Below are 17678 nucleotides of genomic sequence, written 5' to 3'. Positions count from 1 at the left end.
ACATAAGTCCAGTAGCTTTTTAGCCATGGAAGTCAAAATGAAAACAGAATCTTGGAGCCAGAAGGCACTCCCAGAGCTTCAGAGCCTGGCAGGTGTTTATTTATGTGTAAATCAGCTTTGAGGAATACGTTTTATATTAGAAATATACTTTTGATAGTAAATGTTTCAAAGACAGAGGATTCGTATTCAGGAATATCGCCAGGAATACAGGACTTCTACGACTCAATAAAAAAGGCTAACAACACAATAGAAAAAAAGGGAGAGGTTATAAGCAAGCAAGAGAAAACCTGAAGGCAAATAGATATATAGAAAGATGCTCAACCTCACCATTAAGCAGGAAAACGCACATAGGAACAACAATGACACACTACTTCATAGCCATCAGACTGGCAAAAATTTTAAAGTCTGAGATTTCCAAGTTAGGGAGGAGGTGGAACTATAGGGACTCTCTTTACTGCTGGTGAGAATGTATTTGCTACAACCAATTTGGAGGACTATATGCAGTCTAGCAAAGTTGATGGTGTATGTACCCTCCAACCCATGAATTCTACTCCTTGGCATATGTCCTAGACATAGACATGTCCAAAAAAAGTTCATTGTAGAAGAAATAAACTGCTGATATTATATGTATAGTTTATAAGTCTTCAAAATAGTGTCTCTCATGTTGGATGTTTGATTCCTCAAGAGAGCAATAAAGACTTTACCCTATAACCTGTGCTGTTTATTCTTCTTTTCCAGTACATTAGGGAGCAGAAGTGACCTGAATAAGTCCTTGGCGAGTCTTGTGGGCATCATCTTATTCTGTGGAGTCCATGACACTATACCCCTAAACATATTCTTTGCCACCCTAGTTCAAGTATTAGAATATAGACTTTAAAATAGGACAGAATTTGGCTGCTATGAATTATTTTTTTCCTTTGGGGCAATATTACAGGCTTCACATTTGTTTATATTTAATTATTTATATGCACTGCTTTTTTCAGAGGATGACTTTAGCAACTTTAGCCACTGGGTGGCGCAAGTTCATAAGAGTCTGGTGAAAGTTTTTGTACTACAGACGGAGGTGCACCAAGTAAGGGAGGGTCAGCCTGTGAAAAGCCTTCTGGAGATTGAAATTTATGTCCTATAGACATGGATTCAAGGAGTGCAGATTAAGAGACATTTTTTGTATTGAATCACTGGCAAGTCGGGTCAGTGAAAAAGGGAAAGAAAAAGAAGGAAAGGAAAAAGAAAAGTGTTGGGAAAAAAAAGCATTGGAATAAGGAGAAGGAAGAGAAAGATGAAGAGACAAAGAAACATGAGAGAAAAGAATAAGTCTAGAGAGATGAATTCAAGTGTTATCAACAATTGCAGGTTGGGCCCTCATTGGTTTGCATGCACCTGGTAACCAATAGCAACTTTGATGTAAAAGTAAAGGTTACCTCATTTTCTTCTAGAAAGTCAGTTATGCTACCCTCAGCTATCCATTTAGTGGTGTGACATCGTCAGTAATTTCTTTGAATGTCTACTATGAGCATGGTGCTTTGTTGAGTACAAAGTAATGTAGAGAAATAAAAGTTAACACAGACAGAACAGGCTTCAAGCAGAAGAACTAGGAAGTGTACATAAAAAGAGCAACTTGAGGCAGCATGAGGGCCAGGTGTGAACTCTGGGAAAGGAATCCTTTCTGAGAATGCAGGGGAAGAGTGGAGGCAGGAGGGGAGGATCAGAGTGTAAGGGGAGGAAGGCCCATAAGACCATCAACCTGAACAGGGCAAAACAAAGAAGGGCTCCTGACTGCTAGTCCTAAGTACACATAGCCACTCTTCCTTGGAAAATGGCTAGTGTGGGACATAATGTAGGAAAAGTGCTCTAGGTCAGAATCTACTGGACTGTGCTTAAAGAGTCTCCAAAATAAGAGGGAGGGAGGGGTGGGGAGAAAAACGTGTAGGGCTAGAACCACCTTAGGTCCCTCTCTGGTTAGTAACCCCTTGCACTAGCCTGGGTGTGCAGAGAAAGAAGGTTGCTGGCAGCCTGCTCAGGCCTGTCAGAGACCCAGAGAGGCCTAGGTTACTTTGCTTTTTTTTTTTTTTAATTTTATTTATTTATTTTTGGCTGTGTTGGGTCTTCGTTGCTGTGCGCGGGCTTTCTCTAGTTGCGGCGAGCAGGAGCTACTCTTCGTTGTGGTGCGCGGGCTTCTCACTGCGATGCTTCTCTTGTTGCGGAGCACGGGCTCTAGGCACATGGGCTCAGTAGTTGTGGCTCGCGGGCTTAGTCGCTCCACGGCATGTGGGATCTTCCCAGACCAGGGCTCGAACCCGTGTCCCCTGCATTGGCAGGTGGATTCCTAACCACTGCGCCACCAGGGAAGCCCAGTCACTTTGATTGTTGAAATCACAGGTAGATCTTAAAAAATGAAGAAATGGCAAAACAGAAATATAAAATTGTGTATTTTAAGTGCTTCCTTTGAATAAAGTCATGCTTTTAACACATGCACAAATACAACTATTTACTGAATGTCATTTTGCAATACCATCACAAGTTTAAATTGCAGGAGGTGTCTGTGAATGTGCTTTCTCTGCCCTAAGCAGCTACCTCCTTTAATCTTTGGGCCTATCAAAAAGTACTGGGGTGACTCAGACTCTTAAAAAAGGTAGAATGACTTTCAGTCCTCACCAGCCTAAGATTTGAAAAAAACACAACTTCATACTTGTGCTACCTGGAAATATGATAGTAATATATTAGCCAAAAGAGGGAGACAGGTTTAAAATGGTATGAAGAGTATGGTGGTGTTTGTGTAACATATGTAGCTTTTTATGTATACGTGTATATATTTATAATCTGTAAAGAGATGCATCAAAGTGTTAGTAGTGGTTATCTCTGGGAAGAAGGATTAGCTATAATTTTTTTCTTTTATTCTTTTTACTTTCCAGTATTTTCTAAACATTTTGATAATGAGGATGTACTTTAATAATCAGAAACACAATGTGTGGTAACTTAATGAGAAAGAATTTGCAGTTAAAAACCTTGCTGACTAGTCACTTCCCAGAGGAATAATTGGCTCCCCATAGAAATGGCGTTTTATCAAGTTGAGTCTATAGCTCAGTCTATAGTGGTGACAGGGAGTATTGTGCCCTGCTGTGAAGTGATCTGCAGAGAACAGACTTGAGGACACGAGGCGGGGCAAGCTGGGACAAAGTGAGAGAGTAGCATTGTCATATATACACTACCAAATGTAAAATGGATGGCTAGTGGGAAGCTGCTGCATAGCACAGGAAGATCAGCTCAATGCTTTGTGACGACCTGGAGGGGTGGGATAGGGAGGGTGGGAGGGAGGCTCAAGAGGGAGGGGATATGGGGATATATGTATACATGTAGCTGATTCACTTTGTCGTACAGCAGAAACTAACAACATTGTAAAGCATTTATACTCCAATAAAGATGAATGAATAAATAAATAAATAAATACAGAGGATGCCTATAGGGAAAAAAAGAATAAAGGTCACTTCCCAAGGTCCACGTGGGAGTTCTCCCTTCTCTTCCGCTCTCTCTCTTATCTTTTAGTTTTCAAAGATCTCCACTGGTAAGAGAATACGATATTCAAAATTGTTAACTGATTAGGGAGTCAGAAAATCCTCAAAGGGACCTTGCTTTGGCTGGGGAAACAAGTCCCCAAAGCAAAATAAACAATTTCCATTCCGTTGGTGAATCTCTATAAAGAAAAGTCACTGTACATGTTACCCAAATTATATTCTTGCAGTAGACCTAATGAGTGTAGACTCTGCCACAGGTTTTATCTCCTGTTTCTGGATTAAAGGAAACGACATTCTCTGGTGGGTAAAGCCTGGGAAGGTGGGGATGAATGTAGGTATCAGTCTTAGACCAAGAACTTTAAGTATGGAATGTTTTCAATCATCCTCCCTAGCGGTCTTGAGAAGGAGCGGGTTTTTTTCCCCCTATTTCATGGTTAGACTGAGCCACAGATGGCAGGATAAACTGGAGGTGATGCTGTGAATCAGTGGAGGGTGATACTCATTTATTCAAATGCCAGCCTCAGTGGTCTTTCCTCTCCGCCTAACATATTTTCAAAGCATGCTCTGTGGAACTTTAGGGCACCTAGAGGATCTCTAGGGCTTCCTTGAAAATTATCATCATCCATGCTTGGTTCCATCTCTTCTAGGGTTAGCTTGAATATCAAATCAGGGCTTAAGGCTAGATGTTGTACCGTTTTGGACAGTACTTAAAGTGAAAGAAAGGAGGATATGATTTGTATATGTTGTTGTTGTTACCAGAGGATTAAGAAAACAATTACTTAGGAATAGGCACATTTCACCAAAATGAAATGGCATGGTTTCAGACGCATGAAAAGAATCAGGACAACACCCTTTGTATCCCTCATGCCAGTCCCTTTTTCACTGAAGCTCTATTTTAAGGTCAGCTGTTTCATGCCACCATCATAATAAAAACATTTCCAAAATGCAGTTTTTAGAACACAGGTTTGAGTAGTAATTTTGAATTTGTAGGATTAGTTGGGGACTTCCCTGGTGGCACAGTGGTTAAGAATCTGCCTTCCAATGCAGGAAACATGGGTTCAAGCTCTGGTCTGGAAAGATCCCACATGCCGCGGAGCAACTAAGCCCGTGCGCCACAGCTACCGAGCCTGCGCTCTAGAGCCCACGAGCCACAACTACTGAGCCTGCGTGCCTAGAGCCCATGCTCTGCAACGAGAAGCCACCATGGTGAGAAGCCTGTGCACCGCAATGAAGACCCAATGCAGCCAAAAATAAAAAATAAATAAATAATTTAAAAAAAAGATTAGTTGTTGCAAAAATTCATTGTTAGGTAATACTCAATTAGCTTAACATTGAAAGTATTGATATATTAGTTGACAGTTTTTTACTTAACATGTTTAGAAAATTTCGCAAGTAGGACAATTTATAATGGTAAAACAAGTAGAATATTCTTTGATACACAAAATAGATTGTAGATGTCTCGTTTCATTGTAAAAAGTCATATGCATTGTAATCCATAGTTTTGAGTTTTATGAAAAATTACAATGTATAAATAAAAATCTAATTTCATAATAAATTCTATAAACTGAGCCTTTCTTAAACTGTCTCTTAGCTGAGGTAAGGGAAAGGAAGAAACCACAGCTAAGAAATACAGTAAAATATTGCATTGAGTATTAAAATAAAAACCAGCTGTTTCACTTTCTCACCATACTCATTTAAGTAAGTCAGACTTGACTTACAGCCATGCCTCTGTGAGAAAGAGCACATAATCATGTTGCTCTGGAATCCTTGTTCAGAATGTCTGCGGCTCACTGTGATGGTAAGGTATAATGTCAGACCAACTTTAGGAATTCTGGATTATCAGCAGACCTTGTCTGGATCCTATTTGATTTTGTTTGTTTGCTTTTGTCTTTTGGCTGTGCTGCACAGCTTGCAGGATCTTAGTTCCCCGACCAGGGATTGAACCCAGGCCACAGCAGTGAAAGTGCCGAGTCCTAACTACTAGACCACCAGGGAATTCCCAGTCTGGATCCTATTTGTACGCAGTCCCTAAGTGCTTTGGGGATGAGTCACGAGGAGGACTTTTGGAACGCTTAGGGTCACGTTCCCTTTCCCAGTGTGTGGAGGGCTGCATGTAGTGGCAGAGGCTAAGTCATAAAGCCCTATGAATGCCAGCCTGGGAAAACAGGAGTCCCACCCTCAGCTGGCTGAGAGCCAGTGCGCGTGAGGTCAGCAGAGAGGACAATTGAGGACTTGGTGAATGTGCCACACCAAGGGCTGCTTTGCTCAGTTCCTTGGAGGCTGTGTTTAAACCTTTTGTCAAAGAGAGTAGTGGGTCCATTCATAGTGCTCAGAGGGAAGACTTTTTGTTTTCATTTGATGGGGTGAAAAAAATATCCATTTTTTGTGGGATTACCAAGTGAATTTCAGAGGCTTGTGGTTAAGTCAGTAGCAAAGGCATGAGAGTAACTCTGGAGCCCAGGCTTCCCCCTCATTGGCCTGGCATTACTGTCTGATCGTAATGTCCCTGCTGAAGATACGAGAGTAAGATTAGCAAGAATCTGCCCATACTGATTAATAGTAGGGAGAAGACAATGTAGTATCTTTCATTCAGTGTGTGAGGCAGAGCAGAACTTTTCAGAAGTATGTCTCATGGACCACAGTGATCTCTGCCGCTTTCTTGGGGCTTGATGATTTGGGAGCATCTTGTCCAAGCTAGAGATTGAAAGGAAATATGAAAGATAAAGAAGGATGCAAATGGGTATTTCTTAATGTACCAACGAAGAGATAGCTTAGTACTAAACCCTGTGCACATCATTTCGCCTTTGTTACCCATCAATTCTAGGAAAAGTTATTGTGCTTTACACTGCGAAAGTATCAGCAAAGTGCACTTATGTATGAGAACCTACAGTTTGTTGAAACCAATAACCTCCTAATAAACAGCCCAGCCATCCCTTGTTTGACCGATTTGCCTTGAATGGAAAGGGCCCGGATGCACAGGGATTCGACTTCATTCCTGGAATCAGGCCCAAACAATCTCACTCTGTTTGAGAAGGGGCAAAGATCTGGGTCAATGTGGACCACATATTTTTTACTAATCCCATCCCACTCTCATTATACTGTGCCCCACCTGATTTTGTATGTACTTTCTAAATGCTTAACTGTTTATGAACATAGACTCTAAGCCTCTTGAAGGCAGGGAACTTCAAGGCTTTCAGTAAAATTTTGTGGAAGAGATGAATATGCCAATAAATCCAGTATAGGAATTAAAAGACCTGAATTTTAGTTCTGTTTCCACTAGGTGTGTGACCATGGGAAAGTCAATAACCTTTCTAAGCCTTAGTTTAAGTATCAGTAAGATGTAGATACCCACCCTAGCTACTTCCCAGGATTTTATGAGGCTCAAATGAGGCAGTGTGTATAAAATTTCTTTTTTAAAATTAATTCCTTTATCGTTTAGTATCTTATTTTGTTCATGGGAGAAATTCAATCAGAGTTGCTGTTACGTGGCTTCTTCTAATTCTGGACTAGACTTTTTAGTCCCCTTCAGGCCTATTTCTTTCAATGTTCAGTAGAAATGATAATGTTGATTGGATTAAAGAACTAAAAATACACTAAATTATAGAATTATACTGATTTACCTGGGCTCATCATCTAACATTAGCAGAAACAGGATTATAGAAAATATTAACCTAGACCAGAGATGACAAATAAGTTGGCATTGGATACCTAAAGCACTGTGATAAAAAAGATTGATGCCATGCCTGGGTGGAAAGAGTGCCATGCTTGATTTTTTTTTTAAAAAAAATATTTATTTATTTATTTATTTTTGGCTGTGTTGGGTCTTCGTTTCTGTGTGAGGGTTTTCTCTAGTTGCGGCAAGCGGGGGCCACTCTTCATCGCGGTGCGCGGGCCTCTCACTATCACGGCCTCTCTTGTTGCGGAGCACAACAAGGCTCCAGACGCACAGGCTCAGTAGTTGTGCCTCACGGGCCTAGTTGCTCTGCGGCATGTAGGATCTTCCCAGACCAGGGCTCGAACCCGTGTCCCCTGCATTGGCAGGCAGATTCTCAACCACTGCGCCACCAGGGAAGCCCCATGCTTGATTTTTTTTAATTGAGATTTAATTTTCATATAACATTGTGTAAGTTTAAGGTGTCCAGCGTGTTGATTTGATGCATTTGTAAATTGCAGTGTGATTACCACGGTAGCTTTAGCTAACATCCCATCACGTCACATAATTACCATTGCTTTTTTGTGGTGAGAATGTATAAGATCTAGTCTCTTAGCAATTTTAGAGTGTACAATATGGTGACTGTAATCTCTATGCTGTGCACTAGACCTCTGGAATGTATTCATCTTCCAGTTGCACTATGCTTGATTATTATTATCATTATTATTTTTTGGCTGCATTGGGTCTTCGTTGCTGCACAGGGGCTCTCTAGTTGCGGTGAATGGGGGCTACTCTTAGTTGCGGTGCGCGGCTTCTCATTGTGGTGCCTTCTCTTGTTGTGGAGCACGGCTCTAGGTGCGTAGGCTTCAGGAGCTGCAGCACATGGGCTCAGTAGTTGTGGCTCACGGGCTCTAGAGCGCAGGCTCAGTAGTTGTGGCGCACAGGCTTAGTTGTTCTGCGGCATGTGGGATCTTCCAAGACCAGGGATTGAACCCATGTCCCCTCCATTGGCAGGCGGATTCTTAACCACTGCGCCACCAGGGAAGTCCTCTGCTTGATTATTGATATGTGCAGTTGACATGGAACTAAAGAGTGTGTCCCATCCTGGACTATATAATCTTTGAGACCCATTCTCAGTGCTGTAATTCTACAAAAGTGGCCACCTTCTTTAATTTAAAAAAGTATTGGAGACCTCATCTCTTTGTTTCAGTGGGTTTTTAGATGTAGAGAAGGCACCCATCACTTTCTTGTAGTCAAAGGCTGAGTCCATTCCTGGTGGGAAAACTATTTAAAGCAGCCATGCTGAGCCGGTGGTGTGGTGTCTGACTTACACACTAAAGTGCAATATGGATTTATAATCCTGCCAGGAAACCCCAGGGCAGGGAAGAAAGAAGGTGCTTTGCCAAGTATTCAGGCTGTGTTCAAGTGTGGTGGTTCCTGAACTGTGTTGTATGTCAGGGTTACCCGTTGTATGTCAGAGTTACCCAGGGGCAGGGATGGAGACGTAGGTTGTGGGCTCTGAAGCTCTTACAATTTCAGGGACCCTTTTTAAAGAAAAAGAATACAGATTTTAAAAATACAAAATTGGATTCAAAGCCTTTGTGCAGGTCCCGTGGGTCCTGAGTTTAAGCTTCATTAATTTCACAGTAAAACCACCTCTACTTAGGGAGCTTGTTAAAAATCTAAAAAAAAAAAAGACTTCTCTGGTGGTCCAGTGAAAAAAAACCTTAAAAATAAGATTCCTGGTCCCACTCTAGCCATTCTGATTTATTATATCTGATGCCCATAAATAGCTATTTTCAATAAGTACCCTATTGTATTATGACCCTGCAGATGTTAAGAAAACAGTAGTACAAATACCTGCCCATTTCCTGACACATAAAAGAATTACCCACATTTGCTGCATAGTTCAAGCAGCTTCCTGTCTCCCAGGATTTATATATTAACCCCATTTTCTCTAGGCAAATGACAATAGCCATACAGAGAACACTTTCCTTTTTGGGCTGAGAGTCAGTCTGGGATTCAGCTACACCAGGTTGCTGGCCTTCCTTTCTTTGCCTTCTCCACAACCTCTGGCATTGGCATAGCTCTCTGGCTCCTAGGCATTGACTCTGAAGGGAGAAAATGACCTGGTATTAACTTCAGGTGGCTGCTGTGCATCTGATTATCTTCCAAACCTCACATCGGGCCATTTAAAGAAAATCATCTCTCCTGTTTTTTTTGGCTGTGCCACACGACTTATGGGATCTTAGTTCCCCAGCCAGGGATCGAACCCGGGCCTGGCAGTGAAAGCATGGAGTCCTAAGCACTGGACCTCCAGGGAATTCCTGAAAATCATCTCTTCTAAGGAAAAAGAAAATATACATTCCTATTGGCTCTATCCTCCCTAGAGAATGCACAAGTACAGCAGAGGAAAGGAACTTGCATTTAGCAAGCACCTCTACGTGCCAGGAGCCTTTCCCACAGAATCTCCATTAAACTTCATAACCACCATGAGAGGCAAATATCATTAGTCCCATTTTAAAGATGAGGCAGCTGCAGTTGGAGAAGGCAAACAACCTTCTCAAAGCCACTCAGCTAGTGAGTGTAGAGTGGCAGGTGTGTCCAGACTCCAAAGTCTGTGCTTTTCTCATTATGCCAGCCTGCCTCTGGGACAGAAGGAGGTCTTTATAGATCAAGCCCAAGGACCCAGTACATCAGCAAACTTACAGGGCATGGGACTTCAAAAATGATGAACACTATAATGGCAATTCCCCTGAACAACAAGGTGACTGCAATCAGAAATTTGACCACGATGCTCCATTTCTGCCTCTTCTCTAGGTCCTCATCTGTGTCTAAAAAGAGAGAGAGGAATAGAAAAGAGAACTTGAGAGAAGGAAAAGATTGACCTTTTGACTTGAAGGTCTCCTGGCTCACAAGACGAATAGGGGCCCAGCCTGATTCAGAGACAGAGGCTGAACTTCCAGTTCAGAGTCAGGAGTGGAGTAGGCATCATGGGCTCTGCTCTAACCTCCTTTGCAGTCTCTTCCCAGAGTCACCTTTACTAGGATTTGGAATTTTTCCATGATCAAGTAGGATTGATTCTTGCACTGCTTTCATGGAAAGAAAAGTTACGCGAGGGAGTCTGTCACCAGCAGCCCTCTCAGGGTCTCTGTCCTTGTGCCTCGACACACATACTGTATGGGATTAGCGAATCACATTTCCTGTGCTCTTCTCAATTTAGTGGGGCATGTGAGGGACAGAGGTAAATTGCCGTTGTTTTTGGGTCATAAGCCAAATTTGGGGACAAATGGCTCATATGCATCTTGTTAATACTAATCTCCTATTTACGTTTCTCCTGTTGGAACTGGGATGTAACCCAAACTGAAATCTTACAGAATTTGAGTCCTGGCCAATTTAGGGAGGGCTCTTTGTAAAAACAATGCAGATGAAAACATGCTTCTTGGTTGTTGTCATCACTGTAACGAGTGCTTAGAGTTTAAATGTCGCCTCTCTATTCACACGATGGCTGGAATTACCCACCACACCAATACCCTTTATGCTGTCCCCGAATCTGGCTACAAGGTGAGCTCAACTTGTGTGGAGGTGAAGGATTATTAATAGTGTCAAGCTACAAACATTTCTGGGACCTTCTTTATAGAGACGCTGATTTTTTTTCCATAAGAAATGGAGTGATTTTCTAATGCAAACTGTGTAACTTCTCAACCTCCAGGAAAATCCTAGGAGACCCAGGCAGGTGTTGGGACTGAAAATGTTTCTTTTTCTTTCCGTTCTTGTCTTACCTCTACTTATTCTGTACCTTGTTTCAGAGGACTAGAAAAATCATCAATCCTTGTAGTTTTCTCTCCTTTTTTCCCAGGAGTTACGAAGGTGGTAGTGGTGGGAAAAGTCTCTGATGAAGCCCCCATCACTGGGTAGACCTTACAGTGGGAGATCCCTGGTAAAAAAGCTATAAAACAACAAAGAAACAATGAAAGGACAACTGAGAAAACTTTATCCTGCCTTTGATTTTACCTGACAAAACCCTAGCTCTACCCAGCTGATATGAACTTATAACTGTGGCCCCATCGATCTGTCCATAGGTTTAAAGTGTGGGCCTTAATAATGCCAAAGAATAAATGAGGATAGAGATACTAATAAGATATGGATTAAATTCCCATGGCGCCTTTGACTAATGTACGTTCAGAGTGAAGGAGTATGGCCATACTCGTAAGGGCATAATGATAATAAGGATGGAGGGTGTAGCACCACTGAAAGTTTCCTTCTTTAAAAAAGATGGCTCCAAAGTCCAAGGAAGAACATGAAGTAGCATAATTTGCCTTAATGACTGCGGCAGGTCTGTCTTAGTGGAGTCTTAAGTCAACGACTTTGAGAGAGGTTTGGGGAAAGGGGGAGCTGGAAGAAGGGGAGAACTCCCAGCTTCATGTACCCCTCAATTTCATTCTTTCAGCAAATATTTAAAAATGAATATCTAGTATGTGCCAGGGACTGCTTCCGTACTTTGGATATATCAGCTGGGTACCTTCTACCATGGGAACAAGCAAGGGGGAAGGAGGGCTGAGGGGGGACTGGGGGAAGCAGACAATAAGTACAGTAAGTTTTATGGTTTGTTAGAAGGGGATAAGTGCTACGAAAAGAAACAAAGTAGAGAAAGGTAAGGGGGCAGTCGGAGGGGTGCGGGTGGGCAGTGGTTGGGCGACCTACAGGATAGGCTGGTTTCATTGAGAAGATGAGAATTGAGCTGCGACTTGAAGGAGGTGAGGGGATTAGCCAAGCAGATGCTGGGGAACTAGGCAGAGGGAAGAGTGTAAAAGCCCTGGGGCAGAGTGTGTCTGGCATGTTTTAGTTTTAGAGGAAGAGCACAGAGGCCAGAGAGATTGCAGTGGAGTGAGCAAGGCGACAGTCATAGGAGATGAGGGAGTTTCTGAAGGAAATGGGTCCATATCACTTAGGGCCTTGTAGGCCAGTTTGAGGACTTTGGTTTTTGTTCTGCTTGAAGTGGGGATCCGTTGCAAGTTTTTGCGCAGAGAAGTGACCGGATGGCTTTGTTTTTAAAGGATCAGTGGGTTGCTGAGTTGGAAACAGACTGTAGTGGGGGGCCTGGGAGAAGCAGAGTAACCTGTTAGGAGGCTCTCGCAGAATCCAAATGAGAGGTGATGGTGACTCAAACAGCTGTGGAAAAGATGGGGTGCAGATGGATGCTGGCTGTGGTCTGGAACCACCTTCACGTGCCTCCCAAATTGATCTAATCCAGTTCCAACAGTGGTTCCTATTCTATTTTTAATGGCCTCCTGTCATTGCCTATTAAATTGAGATCTGTACGTCCTACTTGACTTTTCTGAATCATTCTCCCAGGTCTTAAGTCTGTGTGAAAATGACAGTTCTTTACTTCAGAGGCCAGTGGGCACAGTACCAGGTACTGTACACAAATTATAGGGGAAGTAGTCCTTGATTTGTTTAATCAGGAAGACAGTGTTGGCAAAGATAAGCAGAGACAAAGAGCCAACAGGCTCAAAAGGAAAAACGAGAATTATGTGGCATTTTTTTCAGCATAGTGCCAGTCAGTTCTCTGAAGTGACAGCATATGTGTTTCTGGGTCAGATGAGATGAAGATAAATCTCACTCTGGAAAAGTAACATATAAGGTCTCTGAGTTTTGGTTTCCTTATCAGCAGGATGGTTATAATAAAATAATTCTTGGTCTACCTATTTCACAGGAGTGATGTGAAGATCGGAAACAAAAATGAGAAAGCAGGTGTGAAAAACACTTTGCAAACTGAGTCATATTATGATTGAAAGAGGAGGCAAAACCTAGACATCCTGTCTCTGCATAGAAGAACTGTGCCCTCTAGCCACAGGGATAATGGGATTTCAGTGTGGCATGTCTTCCCACCTCCGGGGAGCCACTGTTTCAAAATCTACTTAATAGGCTTTTCATCCGTCAGTGTAGTTCCAGTTCTGCCCAGCTTCTAAATTAATGTCCATCCCTGTTGGCAGCTCATCTCTTAGGTCTCATCTGCTAGGTAACTGAGTATTAAGGTGGGGCAAGTTTGTAAATACAAGCAGTCTATTCCCAGTGCTGATGGAATTGCAATATTAGCTTTTCTTTGGCTAAGAATATTTGAGCAAGAATTCCCCCACTTTAAGGAGGTCTACAAGAAATGCAAAGTTATGAAATAGATAATTTAGGGGATGATGCTTTATTGCAAAATAATTCATTTTAAATAGGGAACATTAGGTACATTATATTTAAGTGGAAATCTCCTTTAGAGATTATTCTGTAATAATACTAGCAGGTTGAAAGGGCTATTTGAGAGGCCTTACATATTGATGTTGGGCTTACATATCTAGAAATTAGATCATCTTGTCAAATCTCTCATCTGTAGCTATGGAAACTGAGCATTGGAGAAATAAACACTTGTTTGATGTTATTTCTCTTGTATGCCACAGTTTCTCATGGGGTAAACAGACCATAGGAATCAGTTCATACTAATCAAATTCCAAAGAGCCTAATCCATGCACTAAAATGACATTTTAAAAATTTACATAGATTTGCCTAAAGAGAGAGAGGCTAATCCATTTCCTTGAGGCTTTAGCTGCTATTAAGCTCTACCTGCCTCCAAGGACGTCAGCCAGAAGGCAGCGCCTACCTCCATCGCATTTTCCAAGCTCACCTTTGCCTGTCACAAGGGATCCAATCTGAACCTTGGATGTGAGGGTTAGGTGACAGCTCGGGGGGGGGGCAGTGCTGTTTCTGCGGGGAACAGCACGACTCTCAGGTTCTTCTGAGTGTGCTTGACCTTTCGCCTTTTTTCCAAATATACAAGGTTGACTTTCACTTTGCTCCTAGAACCAAGACACTGCAAGGTAGCCACAGCCTGATTTAGGATGAATGTGGGCGATTTGGCTTCTGTCCGAGCTTCTGGAAGGAGAAAAGCCAGGTAGGAAAATGAAGCCAGTTCTTAATCTGAATGGTGCCCAGCCAGCCCACTTCTGTTCATGGCCCACTGCTGTACTTTCTTCTCTTTTTCCTTCAGTTCTTCCTCAGCATGTTTCTATGTACTAAATATACAAGCCCTGCCTTTCCCCCTTCCTGCCGTGGGTCCCATGAAGATTGGTGACTGCAGTAAATGCAGCCCAGAGAGATGCTCCTAGGTTGTTTTTTCTAACGCAGAGCCACTTGAGTGCCGCCTCCTTCTCTTTCCTCACCCCGTCTCTTTGATTTATGCAGCCACGGCTTAGGTAACAACAGTTAATTAATTAATTAATTAATATTGTATAAGTGAACATTTTATTTTTTAATTTATTTTTTGTTACATGTATCTATTCTTTTTCAAATTCTTTTCCCAATTAGATTGTTACAGAATACTGAGCAGAGTTCCCTGTGCTATACAGTAGGTCCTTTTGGTTATCCATTCTTTTTTGTTTTTTGAAGAACTTTTTGTTTCAGTTAATCAATTTATTTATTTTTGGCTGCATTGGGTCTTTGCTGCTGCATGCGGGCTTTCTCTAGTTGCATTGAGTGGGGGCTACTGTTCGTTGCAGTGTGAGGGATTCTTATTGTCGTGGCTTTGGCTTCTCTTGTTGCGGAGCGTGGGCTCTTCAGTAGTTGAAGCACGCGGGCTCAGTAGTTGTGGCTCGCGGGCTCTAGAGTGCAGGCTCAGTAGCTGTGGCGCATGGGCTGAGTTGCTCTGTGGCATGTGGGATCTTCCTGGACCAGGGCTTGAACCCGTGTCCCCTGCATTGGCAGGCGGATTCTTAACCACTGTGTCACCAGGGAGCCTGGTTATCCGTTTTTAATCTAGCAATGTGTACATGTCAGCCCCAAACTCCCTAACTATCCCTCCCCCCCACACACACACCCTTCTCCCCTGGTAACCGTAAGTTCGTTCTCTAAGTCTGTGAGTCAATAGCAGTTCATTTAAAAATGGGTTTCCAGGGACTTCCCTGGTGGCGTAGTGGATAAGACTCCGTGCTCCGAATGCAGGGGGTCCGGGTTCGATCCCTGGTCAGGGAACTAGATCCCACATGCATGACACAACTAAGAATTCACATGCCACAACCAAGGAGCCTGCAAGCCGCAACTAAGGAGCCCGCCTGCCACAATTAAGACCTGGTGCAACCAAATAAATAAATAAATTTTTTAAAAAACACAAGATAAAAATGGGTTTCCAGAAAGCCTCACAGGGGGATACATAGCTTTTAAACAGGATATTTGAGATCTGGGCTCGGACTGGGGGAGACAAGCATCTTTTAAAGGTAAAACTGTTCAGGAATGGCAAAACGATTTTTCAAGGGTCCATTCCCTACCTCGCATTAGCATAGCCCTTTGAGAGGAAGAGACCAGGCAGCAGTTCCACCTGGCAGCTGCTGTCTCTGAGTTCTGGGGGAAAAAAAAGGTCAGGGTTGACTGGGTACTTCTGCTTGAGAATTCCGGGCACTGGAGAGGGAGATACAGAAGAATGCAGCTCCTTCTTATAAAACTTGCACTTGGGGAGATCAGACATTCCCTCAAAAGGACTTCAAGATTTATGCAAGTGGGAGTTAGCCTAGTACAAAGAAAACTGGGTACCAGTCTATTATCCTTAGGGAGAAAGAAGGTAAAAGAGTTAACTAAGTTAATGAAAGACTAACCAACCCATTCCTTCAAACACTGCCTATTATTTCTTCTCCTTCCTATCTACCTTCTTGTATTAAAACTTTTGAAAGTTTAATAAGTGTATCGTTGGACAAGATATCTTTCCAGGTTCCCATAGAATGATAGGTTAAATGATAGGTTATAGTTATTTATGCTTTTTGGCACATAACTCACAGGGTGTTGTGAGTTTTCTTCATTTGTTAAATTTGTTACTGCTGCACCTTATGCTGTTTGGTCAGCTAATAACTTTGGTCAGCTAATTTTAGAGATGAACTGTTTAGGACACTTTGAAAAATCATGTCTTTTTTTTTCTTTTTTTTTTGCGGTATGCGGGCCTCTCACTGTTGTGGCCTCTCCCGTTGCGGAGCACAGGGTCCAGACGCGCAGGCTCAGCGGCCATGGCTCACGGGCCCAGCCGCTCCGCGGCACGCGGAATCTTCCCGGACCGGGGCACGAACCCGTGTCCCCTGCATCGGCAGGCGGACTCTCAACCACTGCGCCACCAGGGAAGCCCAATCATGTCTTAAATAAACAGTTATCAAAGAGCAGCAAGCGGTGCCATTCCACCCTCAGACTACCCTTTCTCAGCTCTTCCCATCCACGAGCATCCCCGTCTATTTGGATGTAATGCCTTTAAAAAGGAAGACAACATCTTATGAGGGGTTATGAATTTAGGAGTCTTAGGTGATGACAATACTGAAACTCTGACAGTACTTTGCAGGAAAGAAAGCCATCTAACAGTGAAAGGAATTTTAATGTTAGTTACGTGAACAAAATGGAAGAATGCGTCACACTCTCTGAAGACTTCTTACCATGAAACAGCTCTCTCTCGGAGTTGAATAACATGGAGAAAACATCATCTGCTAAGTATTGGCTGTATCTCTATCTGGCGGAATAGACCCCTAAACACTTGCTAGGCTTCTCTTTGGATTTCCCAGAATACTAGGCTAGAGAAGTACTTAACCTTTCTTGTTAGCATCGTAGGATGTAATGATTAGGCTGAAAACCAAGACGGCATCCGTGTTAGCTTGGGCACGTTCTCCTTGTAGAGACAGTACACTGCTGGTCTGTCACAGCCACCTATAGCCTCGTCTCTAAATTCTTGCACTGCCTGGAACCAAGTTTGACCCTGGGAGAGTCTGGTTCCACCCTAATTATTTTGCCACATTTCCTGACAGGAGACAGGACCAAGTTTGTTTGTTAATGATTGATTCAGAAGATCTTCACGTGACTTCACCGCTGGTGCCGACGTAAGGAGCTGTAATTACCTAGAGCTTTCCCCGGGAGAAAGGATATAAACACCCAGTGATATGCTTTACAAATACTCGCAGAGACACGTAGACATTCGCATACATGCTCACTGACACAGGCACGGCTATTCACACACCGACATAAAGAGATGGAGAGATTTCTATTAAGGAAAGTGATTTCTAGAATAGAGCAGGAAACTAGGACTGAGTGAGTCAGTGAGTTACACTGGCGAGGGCGCTGGACTAGGAATCAACAGAACTGGCTTCCAGTTCAGCCCGTGTGGTTAAGTGCGGCACAGTGAGAAAAACTTCTTGACTTCTATGGATCGCGGTTTTCCCCTCTGTAAATGGAGCGTTCCAACCCAGCGATCTCTAGAATCCCTTCACAGTTATAAACATAAACTTACCTTAGTACGGACATACCTGTCTGGTTTTGCACATTTTCACACTCCCGAATAGTGAAGTGAGTGTAGGTGGACCACATTCCTATGACTGCTGGTCTGAGAGGTTGTGAGGAAGAGCTAAGTACACTAGGTGAGTGATACTGCCTGCAGTTTGGGAAGGCTTTCCTACACAGATAACTGTTGTAGAAGATTTTTCTAAAATTGTATCCTTTAGATTTTTCTA

General features: G+C 42.8%; 2 protein-coding genes across 2 annotated transcripts in view; one reads left to right on the top strand and one right to left on the bottom strand.

Annotated features, from left to right (window-relative positions):
* ACACA (acetyl-CoA carboxylase alpha) overlaps positions 1–17678 on the top strand; it is a 272579-nt gene that overhangs the window by 10861 nt on the left and 244040 nt on the right.
* On the bottom strand, positions 6129–17535 carry LOC307177363 (uncharacterized protein C17orf78 homolog; the record flags this gene model as incomplete). Its single annotated transcript, XM_079904478.1, is given in 10 exon segments — positions 6129–6206; positions 9159–9275; positions 9874–9998; positions 10947–10955; positions 10958–11113; positions 13838–13930; positions 13933–14085; positions 15508–15603; positions 16766–16843; positions 17475–17535. Coding segments are annotated over 10 exon segments (966 nt in total).

This window comes from Stenella coeruleoalba (genome assembly GCF_951394435.1).
Source record: "Stenella coeruleoalba genome assembly, chromosome: 19".
Lineage (NCBI taxonomy): Eukaryota > Metazoa > Chordata > Mammalia > Artiodactyla > Delphinidae > Stenella > Stenella coeruleoalba.
The sequence above is the reverse complement of the archived record's forward strand: the minus strand, read 5'-3'. Positions and strand labels throughout refer to the sequence as shown.